General features: G+C 51.8%; 1 protein-coding gene across 2 annotated transcripts in view; it reads left to right on the top strand.

The window, feature by feature from the left end:
• The window catches only part of DSCAML1 (DS cell adhesion molecule like 1), a 353,599-nt gene that overhangs the window by 225,515 nt on the left and 110,261 nt on the right, over positions 1-17,823 (top strand). For both annotated transcript variants that reach the window (XM_043534224.1, XM_037882497.2), the window contains 3 exons: positions 14,516-14,715; positions 15,650-15,746; positions 17,029-17,157. In XM_043534224.1, coding sequence (XP_043390159.1) covers positions 14,516-14,715; positions 15,650-15,746; positions 17,029-17,157 — 426 coding nt within the window. The remainder of the gene's footprint in view (positions 1-14,515; positions 14,716-15,649; positions 15,747-17,028; positions 17,158-17,823) is intronic.

Here is a 17,823-nt window from a genome sequence, read left to right as displayed (position 1 = left end):
AGTTGCTGCTTTCTCCACCTTTGCTACCTATCCTCCCTCCCCCCAGCCCCATTCCCTGTCAGCTGGTTTGACAATGACATGAGTACAATATTGAAGATTGCAGAGGGCCATCACCTTTCCTTTGGAGAGATGATCAAGTGTCTGGATAATAGGCCAACAATCAGGATGTCTATAGCATTTACAGAGAAGTGGGAAAGCATCTGAAACAGCTTCCCTCTTCGGCTGAGGTTGCGGAGCATGATATCAGACGTTCTTAAAAAGCCCACAGGGCAGGGGTCTCATTGGGCCTCCATCTAACTGTCCATGTTCCCCAATCTCTTGGACATGCCGCAGCAGAGTGAGTGGGGGCGGGAGAGATGACGAGGTGGGAACGGAAGTTTTGATCTGTCGTGCTGCTTTTTGGACTATGGATTTTCAGACTTTGTAAGATAAAAGCATAATTTTATCGACGGCTTCATCAAAGCCGGGACCGTTAGCGCATAGGCCAGCCGCGCTCTCGGGGAGGAGCGGCACCCTCGGTGCCTGCACGCTTGCTGGTCTCACGTTCCCCTGGTCCTGCACCTGCTGAAATACCTATTTTTGTCGCTCTTTAGGCCAGGGAGTGTCCGTACAGTCCCTGCACAATGGGGCCCATGCTTGGCTAGTCTCTAGGCTGTAAGTGTGTGATAATAACATAGTGAATTTACGTGCAGGGTTTTCTAAAGAGCATTTTTGCTCCGTGTGCATTGGAGGGAAATTTAAGGCGATGCTGTCAAGTTTAAAATAACGATTTCAAACAAACAAACAAACGCTTCCTTGTGTAAGATTCCAGGAGTTTTAAGAATCAGATTTGCATTTCACCTGTAATGCTCTTTTTACGTTTCAGCGCTCTGTCTTAGCTGGACAGCGAGCAGAAACCCATCAGTTTTCTCCCTGGCCTTCGTGCAGTGCTTGAGTCCAGATTATAATGTCCTGACTCTGAGTTGTCCTGTCCCCTGTGAGGAAGGCTGAAGGCGATGGGGCTCCTTTGGAGGACGATACTCCTCAGTGTGAGCAATGGTGTGGCAACTGGCCTGCAGCTTGCAAATGCTGCAGGGGAGGTTAACAATCCAAACAGCTGCTTTCGTCTCTATTAGCAAATTCCCAGCATGGGACTATTTCCATATGTTTTGTCCCTTTAAAAGTAGTGCTCAGGAGAGTGATCGTTAAAAGCGGTAGCAGGGCACAATTCTGACGTGAGCTGTGTCGATGAGCTGCACTCCAGTTGTTTGGGTTCCTGAGCCTCTCCTGACCAGCGCGTGGCTGTCAGGCAGCCATCTGTCCCAGCCTGTGTAGTGGTTTAGAGATATTCACAGACCTTCCCTAGGGACTAGGGAGCTAGGGCAGAATTGAAAGCATGCAGCAAAAGGGAGAGTCATCCTTTATACAGTCACTTGGAAACCCCTTCTCACCGGGGCTGGGGGACATTGTGGAAACTCTAGGTGTGGCTCTTGCTGGGTACTGAGCTCCTCGTTCGAGATGCTGAGCACCTTCAGCTCCCTTTGAAAGTCCATGGTGCTGGAGGGCGCTCAGCACCTTGCATGGTCAAGGCTCTAAGATGGAGTTGGGAGACAGTGTGCACACGCACGCAGAATGCGTGTGCCCCCGCTCTGGCACATGCATGCTCCCTGCCAGCAGGCCCAGCAGAGGCACCAAGCTGGGATGTATTTGGAGGTTCGCTGTCAGTCCTCCGAGAGCATAACTGATTGCTTCCATGCAATTTGAATTAATCTCATGCTTCAGGTGAAACTCAGCTAATCAGTGTAGACAAGAAGCCGAAATGGGTGCAATCAAATTAACATCACAGAGCCAGCTCTTTTAAAAAAAAAAAAAAAAAAAAAAAAAGGATCATTCTTTGTTGTCCTTTTCATTCGATCGTCACTCCAGCATGGTGCTGCTTTCCTTACCCCCGGCCTGGGCTCAGGATGGCAGAACGCACAGCACGGTGACAATTCCCTTTGGAGCAATCTTATCTCTGCCCACCAGATGGGATCAGCCTCTTGTCTGTGTCTTGTTAACAAGAAAGAGGGACACAAAGGCGGAACAAGAGCAGGAAATGCTGTTTGGGGAGGAGGTGGCTGTTCTGGCTTGTGGTTTGGAGGGAGGAGGTGAGGAGGGGTGGGGGGGAATGTTAGTAACTGCCAGAAAAATAGTTCCCAAAGGAAACCTTCAAAAACAGCGACCCTACAGTGCACATTGTGCCGCCGTGTCGGCTGCCCTCCTGACCCTGCCGTGTGCCGTGGTGGAAGCGAACGGTGCACAGATACAGGGGCTGATTTTTCAAAGGTGCTGAGCATCCACAGCTCCCAGTGGTTTCAGCGGGTGCCCAGCATCTCTGACAAATTGAGACACCAAGGTAGAAACCCTTCTGTGCCGGCAACTCCCGCACAAGGAAGAGCTCTCTCTTGGCATGATGTTTCAGGAGTGCCTTGAGTACGACAGCATTGTACATCGGGCCTTGGACCCTTCCTACCAGGGGAGGGCCACCCTGCTAGATCCCAGGCTTGTCCGTCTGTCCAGTTTATCGTTTGTGTCACGGGATGGCATCTGACTCCCACGTGGCTGGTGAGTTTTGGATGCTGTCCTCCTGCTCACCTGTCTCTGCCTCTCTGTGGCTGCTGCCAGGCTGGCTGTTGGCAGGGGCGTCCGGGGCTTTGCTGGGAAAGCAGGTGAGCTGGAGAGGATTTGACTTGAGACCTTTGTGCAGACGCCTCTCGATGCCCTTCCCACACCTGCCCTGACATGACTACCGCACACTACGTCACCGGAACGTCATAAGGGGCAAGGGGGTCCTCAGCTGGCTCGACACTTACCCCACCCCAGTGGTGCTGGGCCGTGCCGGCCTCGCCATGCCTATGGCCTCTCTGTGCTTTCCCTCCTCTCTCTCGCGCCTCAATCCTTCACCAAGTGCCCTGCACACAGGTGTGCTGGCATCCCTCAGCCTTGCCACAAGCCGAAATACAGCAAGGTGCAGGCAGCTCAGAATCCCCGATGGGGCCAGAGCCATGACATGCAGGTCTGGGGTGGGGATGGAGCTGGATGCTGGTGTGGCCTCAGGCTGTGTCTGCACAGCAGTCAGACACCCACAGCTGGCCAGTGCCCGCTGACTCAGGCTCAGGCTGTGGGGCTGTTTCAGGGCCGTGCAGACGTACCAGCTCGGGCTGCAGCCTGAGCTCTGGGACCCTCCCACTTCGCAGGGCCCTTGCGCTGGGCTCTAGCCTGAGCCCGAACGTCTCCACCAGCCCAAGCTCCGTAAGGCCGAGTCAGCGGGCCTGGGCCAATCCTGGGTGCCTGATTGCAGTGCAGCCGTACCCGCAGGCAAGGGTGAGTTCTCTTCCTGACTCCAGTCAAATTCATGAGAAGTGTTGATTTTGCTTTGAGCCTGCGAGTTCCTTTGAGCCTGCGATCTGGAAGCAGAGCAAACCCTGGGCAGCTCAGACCAGATGGGGGCATCACTGCACAACCCGGGCTGGGCAGCACACCGCTCTGAAGGAGAGAACTGGTGCAGTAGGAAACATCTGCCCATGGAGTCTGCGTGACGCCTCAGGAAAAGAGCCTTGCAGGTGAATCAGGCCAGTGGAGTGGATTCTCGGGCCTCTCTCCCCACCGTCTTCGCAGCTCCTCTCCCCCCAGGGACCTCAGCGCAGCTCATGCTGCGGTGGACACTCAGCTGGAATCTCAGCCACTTGTCAAAACCATGTAGGCAGAGAAAGAAGAAATTATTAACAGAGAGAGACCAGGGCAAGAGACCTTGCACGAGAAGGGTTATTAATGTTCCACCCGCAGAGGGGAAGGGATGCTGCTTGTCTGAACTTTTCTTTCTGAGACTGGTAGAGCCTGGCTGTAAAGAGCAACCCTCTGCAGCTTGAGCCCAGGCCATGGGACTCCATTCCTGTGGCACAGAGGCACTGATGCCCCATGCCCCCAATTCATATTGCAAGGGGAGGTTAGGGAAGCCACGGCAGGGTGGGAGATCTGAATGATGCTTCGTGCTCCCCCAGTTCCCCCAGGGTGTGGCCTTGCCATCAGAGCTAGGAGCTGGCAGTCAGGACTCCTGGGTTGGACTCCCAGCCGTGCCTCGTATTGTGACCTTGGGTGCCATTTCACCTCTGAACCACAGTGTCCCCAGCTGCATGCTGGGTCCCTGTAGGACCCGTAACCAGAGAGAAGTTCCCCTGCTGTGAGATCCTTCGCTGGAAGGGGCTATAGACACATGGACTATTATTAGTCAGGATGTCCAGTGACTTAATGCTGGAAATGTGAGTCCAACCTGGAGCTGTTCCCCTGGGCACACCCGTCCCACACGCCTCTACTGCAGCCGCGCATGCCCAGGGCTCTGTACTCTGGGCGGTAACAGGTCCCAGTGTGTCCAGTGACGAGCCTCTGTGCCGCGGTATCCAGCTTCCATAAAGAGGTGGACACTTCCAGGGTTTCCTCCATCAGGAGCTTCCCAGCCATCCCCAGAAAAGGCCGAGAGAGAGGCAGTAACAGCCAGAAGCTGTGTCAGAACCCTTCCTCCCCTTCCCTGGCTGCGCCCCTGCCAGGGGAATTCCTGAAGCCGTGGTGCAGCAAACCTTGCACAGATGCGATGATTTAATTAGCTTGAGTGGAAGCATTTGGTCCTGCTCCAGTGTCTGGTGTAAGCCAGTTTTCCACCTGGCTCCAGCTCAGTGAGCATCCAGAACAGGTGCCCTGTAGGGTTTGAAGTTGGAATGAAATAGGGAAAATTCCAGGGTATGTGGTGGGAGAGGGTGCGTGCGGGTGTGTCACTTTTATTTTATCACCAATTCTCACGTCTTTATCACGAGTCCTGCAGTAATCCGTGTTTTCCTAAAGCCCCAGGTCCTGGAGTCCTGTGATGAGAGGAGAATTTCCACTTTCTTTTAAAATAAAAAGTTAATTTCTAGCCTTCCTGTTTGTAGCAAATAGCCTGAAAATGTGACCCAAATGCATCCTAAAGACTCAGACACCAGAAGGCAAAGAAACCCGACCATTTATTATATTTTGAATCTCACTATTTTTAAGCTAGTCTCGTGATATTGTGGCCTGGCTCATGACTTGTGGAAGCATGGGGTTAGCTATGACCCCTGTGCCGCTTTGCGTGGTGTAGAGTCTTTAAAGTGTGACTTTTTCCCGTCACTCCCTGGGGGTTTTTCCCTTCCACCTGTCTTGAATTTGTGGGGTGTCAGTCTGGTTCCCAGCAGGCAGGGTAGACACATTGCCCCTTGTTCTCTAGCTGGTGCCTCAGGAGCCAGGCTGATAGATGGAGGGGGTCATGGGGTTTGATCACTCCCCTCTGGCCTCCTGAGCTGGCCTCTCGGAAGAGTGCAGCCTGGGGGAAGCTTGCCCTGGCCTGCTGGTTTGGCTCTGTTGCTAATCAGGGGCTTCAGTCTACCACGGTATCGTGTGTAAACAGTCTGAACATGGTGGGCTGCTACTTCACCACAGTGAGTCACAGGGCCACACAGTGGGCAAGGCTGTGAATCCTTGGCTGGAGTATGTTCAGGAGGGGTGAGTCGAGAGGGTCAGCCCCTGGGTGAGCAAAGTGTCCTCTAACAATACTTTGTCCTTCCATGGCCCATCCATCCAGGCCAGGAACTCAGGGCACTAGGCAAGCATATGTTAACTAAGCCTCACCGCTCCCCCTGGAATGGGATAAATGTCAGTTTCCCTGTCCATAGAGCGGGTAAAAAGAGTCCACTGGCTCTCCCAGAGTCTCGCAGCAAGTCAGGGGCAGAGACCGGACTCTCCCTTTCTGACCAGTAGCCCATAGTCCTTCCTAGAGCTAGGAATAGAGCCCAGGCATCCTGGCTCCCTGCACCCTTGCTCTCATCCCTACAACCACTCTCCCTCCCAGAGGTGGGGATAGAACCCAGGAGTCCTGACTCCCCCATCGCCTGCCATGCTCTAGTCTCTTCATCCCGTCTCCTCCCTGAGCAGGAGTTTGAGCTGGTCTGCTGGTGGCTGCATTTCCGTTACTGTTGAATTAAAATGTAAAGCATCTGCCAGGCGGCCAAGCCCCACTCAGTGGCGGGAGCCTCCGTGGAGCCATTTCACAAGCCGGAACAGGTGACACCATGTCTTGACAACTGTCTAGTTTCTGAAATTGATTTTCTCCCCTCAGCTCGCTCTCTGCCCCGCTCCCCGTCCCCCGGGAATGGTGCGGCACTTCATTGGTTAGATTGGCTTTCTCCTTCCCTAGGGGGGCTTGTCATCCTGGAAAGAGGCCCAAACCGGTGAGAGGGCAGGGGAGCGAGAGAGAGAAAGGTCTCTTGAAGAGGGTGCACAGCCCTAGCCCTAGCCCAGCTCAAGGAGAATTGGTGCAGCGGGAAATCCTCTAGCTCCCTGTTTGATCCTCGGAGCGCCAATCTAGGCTGTGGGAAATTAGAATGTAAAATGTATGTGGTGTTGGTTTTGCTGCTTTCCCCTCTCCGGGCAGCACGCTGCTCTCCCGGGAACCCGGCAGCGCTGAGAAGTTGATATGTTTACATCCACTGTGCTGCTTTTAATCAAACATCAATAAGTGCATGTCAGCGAAGCAAAGCTTGCAACAGAGCTGCCCTCTGAGCCCGCTGCTCTCAGGGAAATGGGCTAATTGCTCAGCTGCAGAGCAGCCTTTCCCATGCCCCCTTTGCCCCCCCCATCCTGCCCAGAGACTGGCTCTGGCGGTTTTGCTGGTTGGTCACTTTTCTGTAGAACCAGTTTTGGATTTGTAGAGTCCGGAATTCCGGGGTGGCCACATTCTGCAGGCCCGCTCCCCCTCCCCAGGCAGGAGACAGGAGAGTGTGTGTGATAACTCGGTTAGGGCTCAGCAGCTGGGCACGCAGGGAGCACTGGCACTTGGCAGCCTGAGTTTGGCATGCTGTGAACAGCCTCCACGGCAGGCGGTGGAGAAACAGTTTGCACCAGCCCCTGCCAACCAAATGCGCAGCCTTTCCCCTCCTCTGCTCGGGCTGCGCAATCTGGATCTGAATGGCAAACAGCCTGAAGTTTGGGGTTATTTGTAAAGAGCTGGACCAACACCCTGAGGCCAGACGGAGGTTTGGACGTGGCCGCTGCTTCCTAATGAGCTGCGTCCAGGGTGCCAGTCCAGAGGTGGAGGCTGCTCATGGGATTCATGGACACCCCTCCTCCCACAAAGTTTTGGGTGTGTGGTTCCAGGCTCATCTCTGCTTTGTGCACAGGGCTGTATGTTCTTACTGCTGCCCTGGCATTTAGCGCACACAAGCAGCGCCATGAAGGGGAAATCTGAAAGCTCAGTTGTGTGCCAGATCCTTCGGTGCCTGGTGCCTATTCTTTAAAAGTCCTTTTAAACTCTTGACCCCTTTTTTCTGCAGGGGCAGCTGCTAGGGAAGCTGGTGCAGGCTGGCTGGGCCATGAGGGCATCAGAGTGATGAGCGAGGTCTGGGCAGGTCAGCTGATGGCTGCAAAGTTCTGTTAGAAACAAAAGGCCAGTGCTGCCATGATGGGCTGTGGATGGGCAGAGGAGGAGGCAGCTGTGCACTTATATTGTTCCTGGGGCTGCTCGGTGGGTATGTCTCTCTCTGCGCTTGCTTTTTTGAGTCTTCCCGTTAACTGAACCATGGGGCCACCAGGGAGTGTGTGTCTGTGCAGAGATGTGCCAGACGGCTGAGTGCAGCACAGCGGTCCCCAGAGGAGCAGGGTAGCCAACGCAAGCACCAGTAACCACCGGAATCTCTGTCCTCTCTCTAAAGGTCACCTGTCTGCAGCGGGTAGCGCCTTGGCCGTTAACCCCTTTCAGGATGGCCCTGGCTTTGCCTCGCTCTGTTGTGCAACTGTTAAGTCTTTTCCTATTGCTTCTCTCTGGGGGAGAGACACGCTTCAGGGGCAGCTCATCTCAGCACCGGGCTCATGCTGCCTAATCCACAGGACAGCAGTCACTGAGGCTGGAAGCTTTGTGGGGTGAAGGGTGCCTTGAGATCCAAGAGTCTCCCTCTCCTATGCCAGGGTTCAGGGTGGTTTGAGCTCAGGGGGTGCAGGGAACTCATCCACCCCTAATCTTTTTTCCTCTTGGCTCTTGGAAGACCTATGTTTATCAGCTACACAATCCACATGTGGTGTGGCCAGCTGGAACCCAGCCCTCCTGCTCCCAAACACAGCCCTCTACCCCTTGAGCCTCACTAGCTGCGCCGATGCCAGGATTCATACCTCTGTGTAATGGGGCTTCTGGAATGGCCAGTGATTAACACCTGTCTCCATTGCAGCTGGGCTATCTGCCCACCTCCTGAGAGGACTGTGACTCCAGGGGCAATTGGGCTGTTTCTGGAAGGATGGATGCAATGGAGGCAGGGGCCCAAGCAGGACTCGGGAGTGACCATTGTAGCCAGCTGGGTGAGGCTGGTGACTAGCACCTGCTGGAATGAAGCATGAAATATGACACCACATTGAGCCCCTCTGCACAAAGAAATCCAGACTCACTGCATGCAATGACCAGACTAGTTTACATGAATGTACTGACTAATGTGTGAACACACCAGTGCTGTGGACTGGATGGAATCAGAACCGCCCAGTTGTGTGTCATGGGGCCTGTGCTGCTAAGAGATTCTCCTTTAGCCCGAGGGCTGTGGCAGCGGGTTCTGTTTCTAGTGGGGCTGTGAAGGTCCCTCTGGCCTGGCATGCAGCATCGTGACAAACAGGAAGCCTAAGGTGGCTACAGATTTGTTACAGTGCTTTGCACTTCTGTAGCCCCTCAAATTCCAGGATCTCGGCGCCGTTCCCAAGGTCCCGGGAGGCAGGGAGGTGCTGCTGTCCCCCTTTCACGGACAGGGAACCTGGAGCACAGAGGGGGGAAGTCACCCGCCCAAGGTCACACAGGATATCAGTGTCAGACTGCAGCCTCTCAGCCCTGTGCTTTAGTCACTAGTCCGGCCATCCGCCCTCCCCCACGTAACACACACCTGCCATGACCCTTTTCCCTTTCTCCAGTCGCCACACAGCCAGCAGTTAACTGCACTAGGGGGCTGGCAGCCCTCCCAAGGTATGGAACAGCGACCCAGGGAGGAGAGCTCTTGCACCCGTCTCTGAGCGCTCTCCTGTGCCCCCCTGCTTGGCTTCTGTGTCCCGCGGTGACTCACATGCTCCCTGGTGCTTGGGAACGGTCCTCCCCTTCCTCTGTTTCTTGCCATCCCTCCTCCCCTCCTGCTGCCCCCTAGCGTTTTGTCTGCCATCGCCATCGGAGCCGCACTGTGAGACTCATGTCATTCATGTGTAAAGTTTTGTGTGGCCACGGCTCCCCTCGGGGGCGGAGTTTTTACAGGGTGCTTTGAAGACTTGTCACAAGGTAGAGACGTCCTTGCCAGCCGTCAGAAACAGTCCCCGCCCCTCCGTGCCCACTCCCCCAAATCTGCTTTGCCTGCTCCACACCCCACTAGCACACGCAGCCAGAGAGGAAAGGTTTCTGTAGCTGTTAATTGAATTACATTGCCATAGAAAGCCGAGAAGTCGTAGCTCATTAAACTCTCTTGTGTCCCATTAGAACAGTGTGTGTTGCCTTTGCGGATTGTCATTATCATATATTACTGCGGGACTCAGCAGTGCTGTTTGTTTATGCATTACATTTTTTTTCCTGCTTACCCAGCCCTCCCCCACCCCCCGAGCCTGTTTTTCCTGCATGGTATATACCGCTCTGGGGACTGTGAAGCTGCAGCCTTCCTCCCTTGCTGGATAAATAATGACTTTTTTAGTGAAAGGCAAATTTATTTTCCTAAAGCTGGATTAACTGCAGGCTCAGTCTGTGTCAGGGGCTCTGCGGTGTTTTGTTTTCAGTGTGTTTGTGCTTGCGAGGTGGGTGAATGATGTTTACTACAGTCGTGCCATCCCTCGCAGCAGGAAGGGGCACGCTGGGTAGGAGCTATCACAGCACATGACAAGGTTGCGTGGGGGGACTGCACACAACTGGGGCTGATTGGTCAGTACGTTTCCTCAGCTGGGATTCTTGTACTTTTACTGCAATTGGAATGTGGTCTGGAGAGTCGGGCATCAGGCTGAGAGTCAGGAGAAGGGGGGTTCACTGTCCAGGTCTGCCCTTGGCTCATCGCGTGACCCAGGCCCAGTCACTGAACCTCCCTGGATGAGTGTTTCCTCCTCAGTGAAATGGGGGTGTAACCCTCCCTTGAATGGGTGCCATGGCAGTGGCTGCAGGGCAGTGTGCAAAGCCCGCTGGATGGAAGACGCTCTAGAGAGGCAAAACTTTTACTGAGTATTGACAGTGTCCTGATTCTCTTGTGCTGTGAATGGAACCTGGGCACCAGCTGTGGGTACACAAGCACCTGGAGTGTGGCGGGGCTGAGTGTATTTTATTAACTGGACCCTAAGTATTCTCAAAGGCTCATTATTTGGAAGGCGTTATCATAGTGGGAGGCCTGCCAGCAGTTCCTCTTTATTGTTCAGTCTCTGAGATGGCCATCACTTTCTGTAGCCAACTGCAATATCCAGCAAGTGTTAAATATACAAAGGACACAGGCCAGCGAGCTGGACTCCCATGCAGATTTGCATTTATAATTCTGTGCCTGATCAAGACTATAAAGAAAAGATTCTGAGGCGCTGGAAGCAGGCCAGGCCAGTGGAAGGGCAGGGACTGAGTGGCCGCCCCAGCAGTGTGCAGATGCCCAGAGGGGCCAGGCTGAGGCCCCTGTTTTCCAGGTTATTACCAAGGAGCTGGCTGGCTTCCCCTTCCCAGTAATTAGTGCAGCCAACTCATTTCTCCCAGAGGCTGGGTTCCCTTGTTAGATCCGCAATAGAGGAGCAGGCAGATACCGGACACAGTGTTGGTATATAATATTCTATATGCTCTTGATTACAAAACAAACCTTACTCACTCCACAGTCACACTCCAAACATACTATACCAGAGTCCAAAGGTCAGAATGATCCTAATGGCTAGTCGAGATTCCTTCTGATCATAAGATGCGGGGAGCCAGTGAAAACCACATTTATATCCACACGGGGTTCTGGATCAATAAACGACTCTGATTTGCTGAAATCATAGGCATCCATTTATAGTCCATTCCATTGCGTCATCGGTTTTTTGCCTTTGTTTACTAGGCCTTCCGCTCACACAATTCCAGAGACAATCCTGGGCGGGCCGCCATGATTCAAGGCATGCCATTTCCTCCATTTCTGACACAATTTTATATCAGTCCAGCTGGTGGTGTTTCCTTTTCTGCTGATTCTCTGTATTTTTCTCAGAACATAACAAGTTTGTTTTTCCACAAATAGTTCTAATAGTTCTTGACCTTAAGTTCTTGCTTCGGTTGCCAACTTGCAATGCACATATCCATGTCAAGTATGCATCATTCATACCAGGCCTCAATGACCTATAACATATTACATGGATATATGAATCACTGTGTGTGTATGTATGTATATATCTATATATCCCAACAGCTTTGCTCTGCTGCTGGGTTGGGAGTTCTCAAGAGACACTGCCTGCTCCCCCTCACTTCTTGTCAGCAGGAAGGACTGGAAGCCCCATGTGTCTCCAGAGGGGGGATGCTGTGCAGGCACTGGGAATTGCAGGGACCTTTGTTTGCTTCTCTGATGATTCCCACCTGGGACCCAGAAGGGTCGCCCTCCGTGGGGCCAGGGACTCATCATCACTGTTTTAGGGTGCTCGCTGGCCAAAGCTGGCCTTTCTTTCGGAAGCTTGTCTTCGCTCTACAATGCCACACAGCTTCCCTGTTTTCTTTTACAGCAGTGACCTTTGTTGAACACAAAGGCTGGTTTATAATCTGCAGCCTTATTTTTTGCTTTCTCCTTGGTTATTTTTGGGGCAGGGGAAGGTGGCACTAGGAGTTCAGGAGACCACAGTATAAGAGAAATCTTGCCGGCATTTTCTTTCCAGCATGCCTCTGAATTTTTAGGTCCTTGTCCTCCACTGGGACTTTACTGTTTAGCTATTCTTACTGCACCGGCTGCAAGTTAGATGGTTTGCAGTGACCTAGGAGCACAGGGTCGCTGCCAGAGGGAGCTTGCAATCTGAGCTTGTGTGAAACTGTTCTCCCTTCTTTGCGTGGGAGACCTAGGAGCTGCCTGGAAGAGGACTTGCCAAAGTGGACTTGGAGCAGAGAGGAGTATTGTGGTCCAGATGGCTGGGTCAGGGTGGGGGTGCACTCCTGGCTGAGAGGTGTGCGGGGCAAAAGGTGCAGAGATGGCTGGATGATGGACAGTTACAATGATTAGCTATGGAGCAGGGAGGAAGACACAAGGAGATGGGAACAGGAGTGAGCAGGGTTGTGCAAGTCCTAGAGGGTCAGGACAGCCTTCTTTCAGCTGCCTGGCAGCCTGTTGTGTATGCTGTTGGTGTCGGCTCGGCTTCCAACAGCCCAGTGTCCACCACATCACAAGAGCTGTCATGCCCAGTCGCCATCTTTGCTGGCACATCTCCGAGCAAGGAGACTCCACCCCTTCTCCAGTCTTCCCTTCAGGCTGAAATGAAATCAGGGCTGTGCGAGGCGGGTGGGAACCAAGGCCAAGACCTGTCCTGGCCAACTCGTACTATCTCCAAGCCCCAGGAAAGCATTGTTGTTGTCCAGTGATTGTCAGAAATGTGATAGTTGGCCCTCAAAGCTTGAATGACACCCACCAGTAAATGGGTTCACTCCAGCCTGTGCCAGGGCATACTGGGGCTGTCACCTTTTCCAGGTAACCTTTTCCAGGTAACTTGCGTGGGGCGGATGGAAAGGATGGGGCAGCTGACCCCCATGTGACCGCTCACCTGTGTATTGTAGGAAATGTCAGCTGAGCCGAGCCGTAGTTACTGGCTCAGTCTGTTCCTTTGTGGGGTCGGTTGAGAGCTGCCCCTTTTAGCTGGGAAAGAGGCGCTAGGAAGTGAATGCCTTTCTTTTTATTGTATTTTATGTTAATATTCCGTATGGATATAAAAAAATCTCTGGCATCTGCAATGCAAAGCCTGACTTGTTGATGTAAAATCGTACTCTATATTCTGCCCAGGTTTATATGAGTGAATTATGCAAATTTTTGATGGAAAAATATTCCTCCTCACATCCTTGAGAGTGTAAAACCTTAGTCAATAATTCATAGTTGTGTGTCTCAGACTGGAGGCTTTCTCTTCATTATAACTTGCACCTAGTTATTTGTCTTTCACATTTTATTGTATATGCTGGTGTAATGCTATGCATTATAAAATTTATCTGCTTCATTATTTTATGATCCTGAGCTGTATAATGCAACAAAATGATTCTGTTTCTGACTGCATGGCCTATTGGCTGTATCTGCAGCTGATAAACTGCATTCGGCCACCTCACTGATGCTGTTTGTGGGATAAACTTTGAGCGTGCTGAGCAGGGAGTTGGGTGCGCCCTACCCACGTGCCTGGGGATTGAAGAATTGTCTTTAATTCTCCAAGTGCAGCAGTGGACATTAACCCCTGTGTGTCTCAGCGCATCCCCAGCACGAGGGAAATCTCAGACTGGTCTGAATGTGCTTAAAAACAATTAAATGCGCCGTGGTGGTAGTGGTGGTTTGTTGTGACTAGTAAGGAAGTTCCTCGCTGTGTCGGTTAATACAGAAGTGTGTGTTCACTAACAGCTCCTAATTCTCTAGCCTTTCACCCCGTGGAGCACGGCTGGAATCTGTTTGGCCACGCACGTAACACGTCGTGTTCTTGCTAACATTTAGTGGGCACACAGTGCAGAGTAAGGACAGCTAGCTGAGAACTGCAGTTAGCCAGGTCCTTTCGTGGCCTCCAGCGCCCTAGTGTCCGAGGGCCTTGCCGTGGGGAATGGGTTTTATCCTCGCGACTCCCCACAGAGGCAGGACAGTATTCTCACAGTTGTACAGCTGGAGAGATGAGATGTCAACATCTGTAGCTGAACAGCTGTAGGTGAACCCAGATCTCTTGAGTCCCATCCACCGCCCTGCCCACTGGACCACCCTTCCTCACAGCCCTTCTTTAATGCCTGGCAAGTTACTAGAGCTGGAGAGCAATGGTCATTAGGTATCTGATTATTGCTGGCTCCTATGGGGCTGGCGGCTCCAGCCACATCAGCTGCTGCTGTCCAGGGCACAGGGATGATGAAGCCAACGACAGAGTGCAGACCTATTCCTGGCTCATTTCAGCCTTGGAGCCCCACGGCCTGTGCCCTCTCTGGCCGCAGAGCTCCCAGGCTAGCTGAACAGTAATCCCCCCTCTTGTGGGCACAGCAGCTCCTGGGGACCCCGGCACTTGGCTCTGACGTGCTGGGCTGTGAGTGAATGAAGACTATCTGGGACAAGAATTGCAGCCTTTGGAAGGCAGCAGGGGGTCATGGCTGGTGGCTGGAGGATTGCTGACCTTAGCACTCTGCAGCAAGTCTGCTCTGAAGGCCGCCAGTTTAGCCTTGGCCAGGTCAATTTGCTGTAGATGTGAGCGTCAGGACAGTGCAGTTGCTAAGTTCCCCAGGGTCTGTTCTGCCTCACACCTTAGCACGTGTCTCTGAAGCCTCTGCTACTGCACTCATTTCTTCCCCTCCTCTCAGTCCCAGCCATGATCACTTCCCACCCCAATACCACCATTGCGATCAAGGGCCAGATGAAGGAGCTGAATTGCACAGCCCGAGGGGAGCGGCCAATCATCATTCGCTGGGAGAAAGGCGACACCGTCATCGACCCCGACCGCAACATGAGATATGCCATTACCACCAAGGATAATGGTGACGAGGTCATTTCAACGCTCAAGGTGAGAGAGCTCTGGGTGAGATGTGCCAGCGCTGAGGTCCATGAGTGGAGCGGTGGGTGCATTTCACACCCCCATGGGGTTTGGTTACATTTCTGATAACAAGGGGTCAGCCTCCTCTTTCCATTTGCTGCTCCCACGACCTGTCTGTGCCGGGAACAGCTTGAGAGCAGTTTGGCTGCAAGTGCCTGGCATTACTCAGGCTTCTCTGTAAAAAGCATCTTCCCCCTCAGCCAGGGAAATTATGGGGAAATTGTTTTAATTTCTTATGAGAAATTTCTCAGTTTAATTGAAGGGGGAAAAAAACCCTCGAAAGATGATTATTGGGTTTGTGAGAAAAGGAAAATTTCCAATGAAATGAATCTTTTTCCCTCGATTCATCCAAAGATGGAAACTTTCCAGCCCACTCATGTGTGTGAGCTCCTCAGTCCTGGCCGCCGGGAGCCTGGGTGGCACAGTTGTCACACCTGAAGAAGTAGCTCGGGTCCTTCTCTCCGGACCTAGGGCTGGGCTTTCACTGAGTGGTGTTAGAGATTGGCAAGCTCATTTTGCCAGCACTTGAATCCACTAAAACGTAAGTTCAGAAATGTGCCTCGTGTGGCTGCTGCTGCTGCTCTGAAGAGACTGCAGAAGAGCAGAGGGGAGAAAAGGAATCTAGACCCTGGCCTCAGTTTGGGGTGGGAAGAGAGACCTTGCTTTAGGGTGCAGGCTCCGTAAGGCATGGATGGAGGGCCCTTTGGGTAGCCGCACCGTTAGCGTAACAGAGGGGAGAATCGGGCCCGTGTGTTTTCTGTTTAGCGTCTGTCACCAGCTGTACAGTTAGAGCGTTGTGCGAATAACAAGCACGTCTCCCGCATTAAGGCACATTGTGCCCTCACTCTCACAACGGCAGCGAAATTCTGAAATGGCCTCATTCTCTCCCCTTGCATATCCACAGCTTAAACCAGCCGACCGGGGGGACTCCGTCTTCTTCTCCTGCCACGCGATCAATTCTTATGGTGAAGATAGAGGATTGATCCAGCTCACTGTCCAAGGTACTTGTTTTCCACCTGCTAGGTAGAATCATAGAAATGTGAGTCTGGAAGGGACCGGGGGAGGCCATCTAGTCCTTCCTCTGAGCTAAGGTAGTACCAGGTAAACCTAGACCATCCCTGACAAGTGTTTGTCTGACCTGTTCTTAAAAAGCTCCGGTGCCAGGGATTCCACACCCTGCCTTGGAAGCCGGTCCAGAGCTTAACTAGCCTTAGAGTTAGATGGATTTTCCTAATATCTCACCTAAATCTCCCTGGCTGCAGATTAAACCTATTACTCCTTGTCCTGCCTTCAGTGGACATGAAGAACAACTGATCCCCGCCCTCTTTAGAACAGCCCTTACTGTACTGGAAGACTGTTCTCAGGTCCCCCTCCTCAATTGTCTTTTTTGCTCAAGGCCAAACGTCCCCAGTTTTTTAACTTTTCCTCATAGCTCAGGTTTTCTAAACCTTTCATCATGTCTGTTGCTCTCCCGGGGACTCTCTCCAATTTGTCCACCCCTTTCTTAAAGAGAAACTGGACACCTGAGAGGAACCTGGGTCACCTGGGATGGATTCTTTGTCACTGGAAAATTTTAAATTAAGTTTAGATGTTCTTCTAAAAGATCTGCTCTAGTTCAAATAGGAGTTAATAGCAGAAGTCCTATGGCCTGTGCTTTGCAGGAGGTCAGACTAGATGCTCACTGTGGTCCCTTGTGGCTTTATAGCCTAGGAATCTTTGACCCCCACGGGGAAGAAGAGATCATGCCTGTTCAAGCAAGCATTTAATCATGTGCTCAAGTCCCATTTAGAGGAACTTAAGCCCGTGTCTAATGCATGTGCAAGTGCTTTCCCCAGTCATGGCCTGCGAAAGCGTGTCGCAGAGAAGGTGCCACGTACGAGACCATGTGCAGTGCATGCAGGAAAGAGAGGGCACAAAGAGGGCTGCTTCTTACTCCACATGCCACTTACCCATGTGTCTTTGAGTCAGACCCGCTCACTTCGTACAAGCCAGGCTTAATGTGTGTGAAGCCTGCACAACCGATACAGCTATGGGAGAGGGAGCTAGGTCTGGTCTGCCTTCAGCATCATCAACAAAATTGTCACCTAAATGCTGACTGCAAGATCTTCTGCCCTGAAATCCGTTGCAGGAGCCGACTTGTATTTTAAAGCCCAAACGAAAGGAAGTAACCATCCAACTTGCTTCCTCTGTGGGGGAAGGGAAGAATGTCACCATCAGGGGTGAAATGGTTTTCATATTTTTGGGAATGGTTTATTCACTTGGCCTCAACTTTTTCTCTCTAAGAGCCTCCTGACCCGCCAGAGCTGGAAATTCGCGAGGTGAAAGCCCGAAGCATGAACTTGCGTTGGACTCAGAGATTTGATGGAAACAGCATCATCACTGGGTTTGATATTGAATACAAGAATAAATCTGGTAGGTGATTGCATTTCCCCCCACTATGTACGTGTAATCTAGACTGAAACAAACGTGCTTCTGTGGAGTTGTTATCCATAGATACAAATCTAAAACAGTGGAAGAAGACAATAGTCTGTGTGTCAACATAAGAGATCAAGTGTATATGCTTGAGGAAGAATTTATAATTAGAGCTAGGAGGGAATCTTTCAACACCACGGTTATTGTCAGAAAAAGCTGGTTTGTCAGAACCAAAGCTTTTGGCAGGAAAGGGTTGGTTACGACAAATTTTTCAACTCAAAAAGTTTCTGAGGAAAAATGTTCTGAAGTTGTTGAAACATTAAATTTTGACATTTTTGTGAAGAATTCCGGTTTTCTGGTTCAAAATTACTTTTCGTTTCAAACTTTCAGCAAATTATAGTAAAAAAAAATAGTCAAAATCAAAATGAAATGATCAAAGCAAAACATTGTGATTGGCCCGACCCCCCTTTTTTGGAGAGGGGGGTTGGTTTGCAAATATTTTTTATATTTTGATTTTTTTGGTCAATTCTGGGCAGGATTTTTTTTTCAAAATCTCAAAATTGTTCATGGAATGGGAAACCTGTTCCCTGCCCCTCCTGCCCCCCAGCTCTGCTTAGTACTGCCGGTGAGACCCGAACTGCTGGGAATTACCAGGGTAGTTTATCT

This window comes from Chelonia mydas, chromosome 22 (assembly GCF_015237465.2).
Source record: "Chelonia mydas isolate rCheMyd1 chromosome 22, rCheMyd1.pri.v2, whole genome shotgun sequence".
Lineage (NCBI taxonomy): Eukaryota > Metazoa > Chordata > Testudines > Cheloniidae > Chelonia > Chelonia mydas.
Note: the sequence above shows the minus strand (reverse complement) of the source record. Positions and strands in the feature narration are given on the sequence as shown.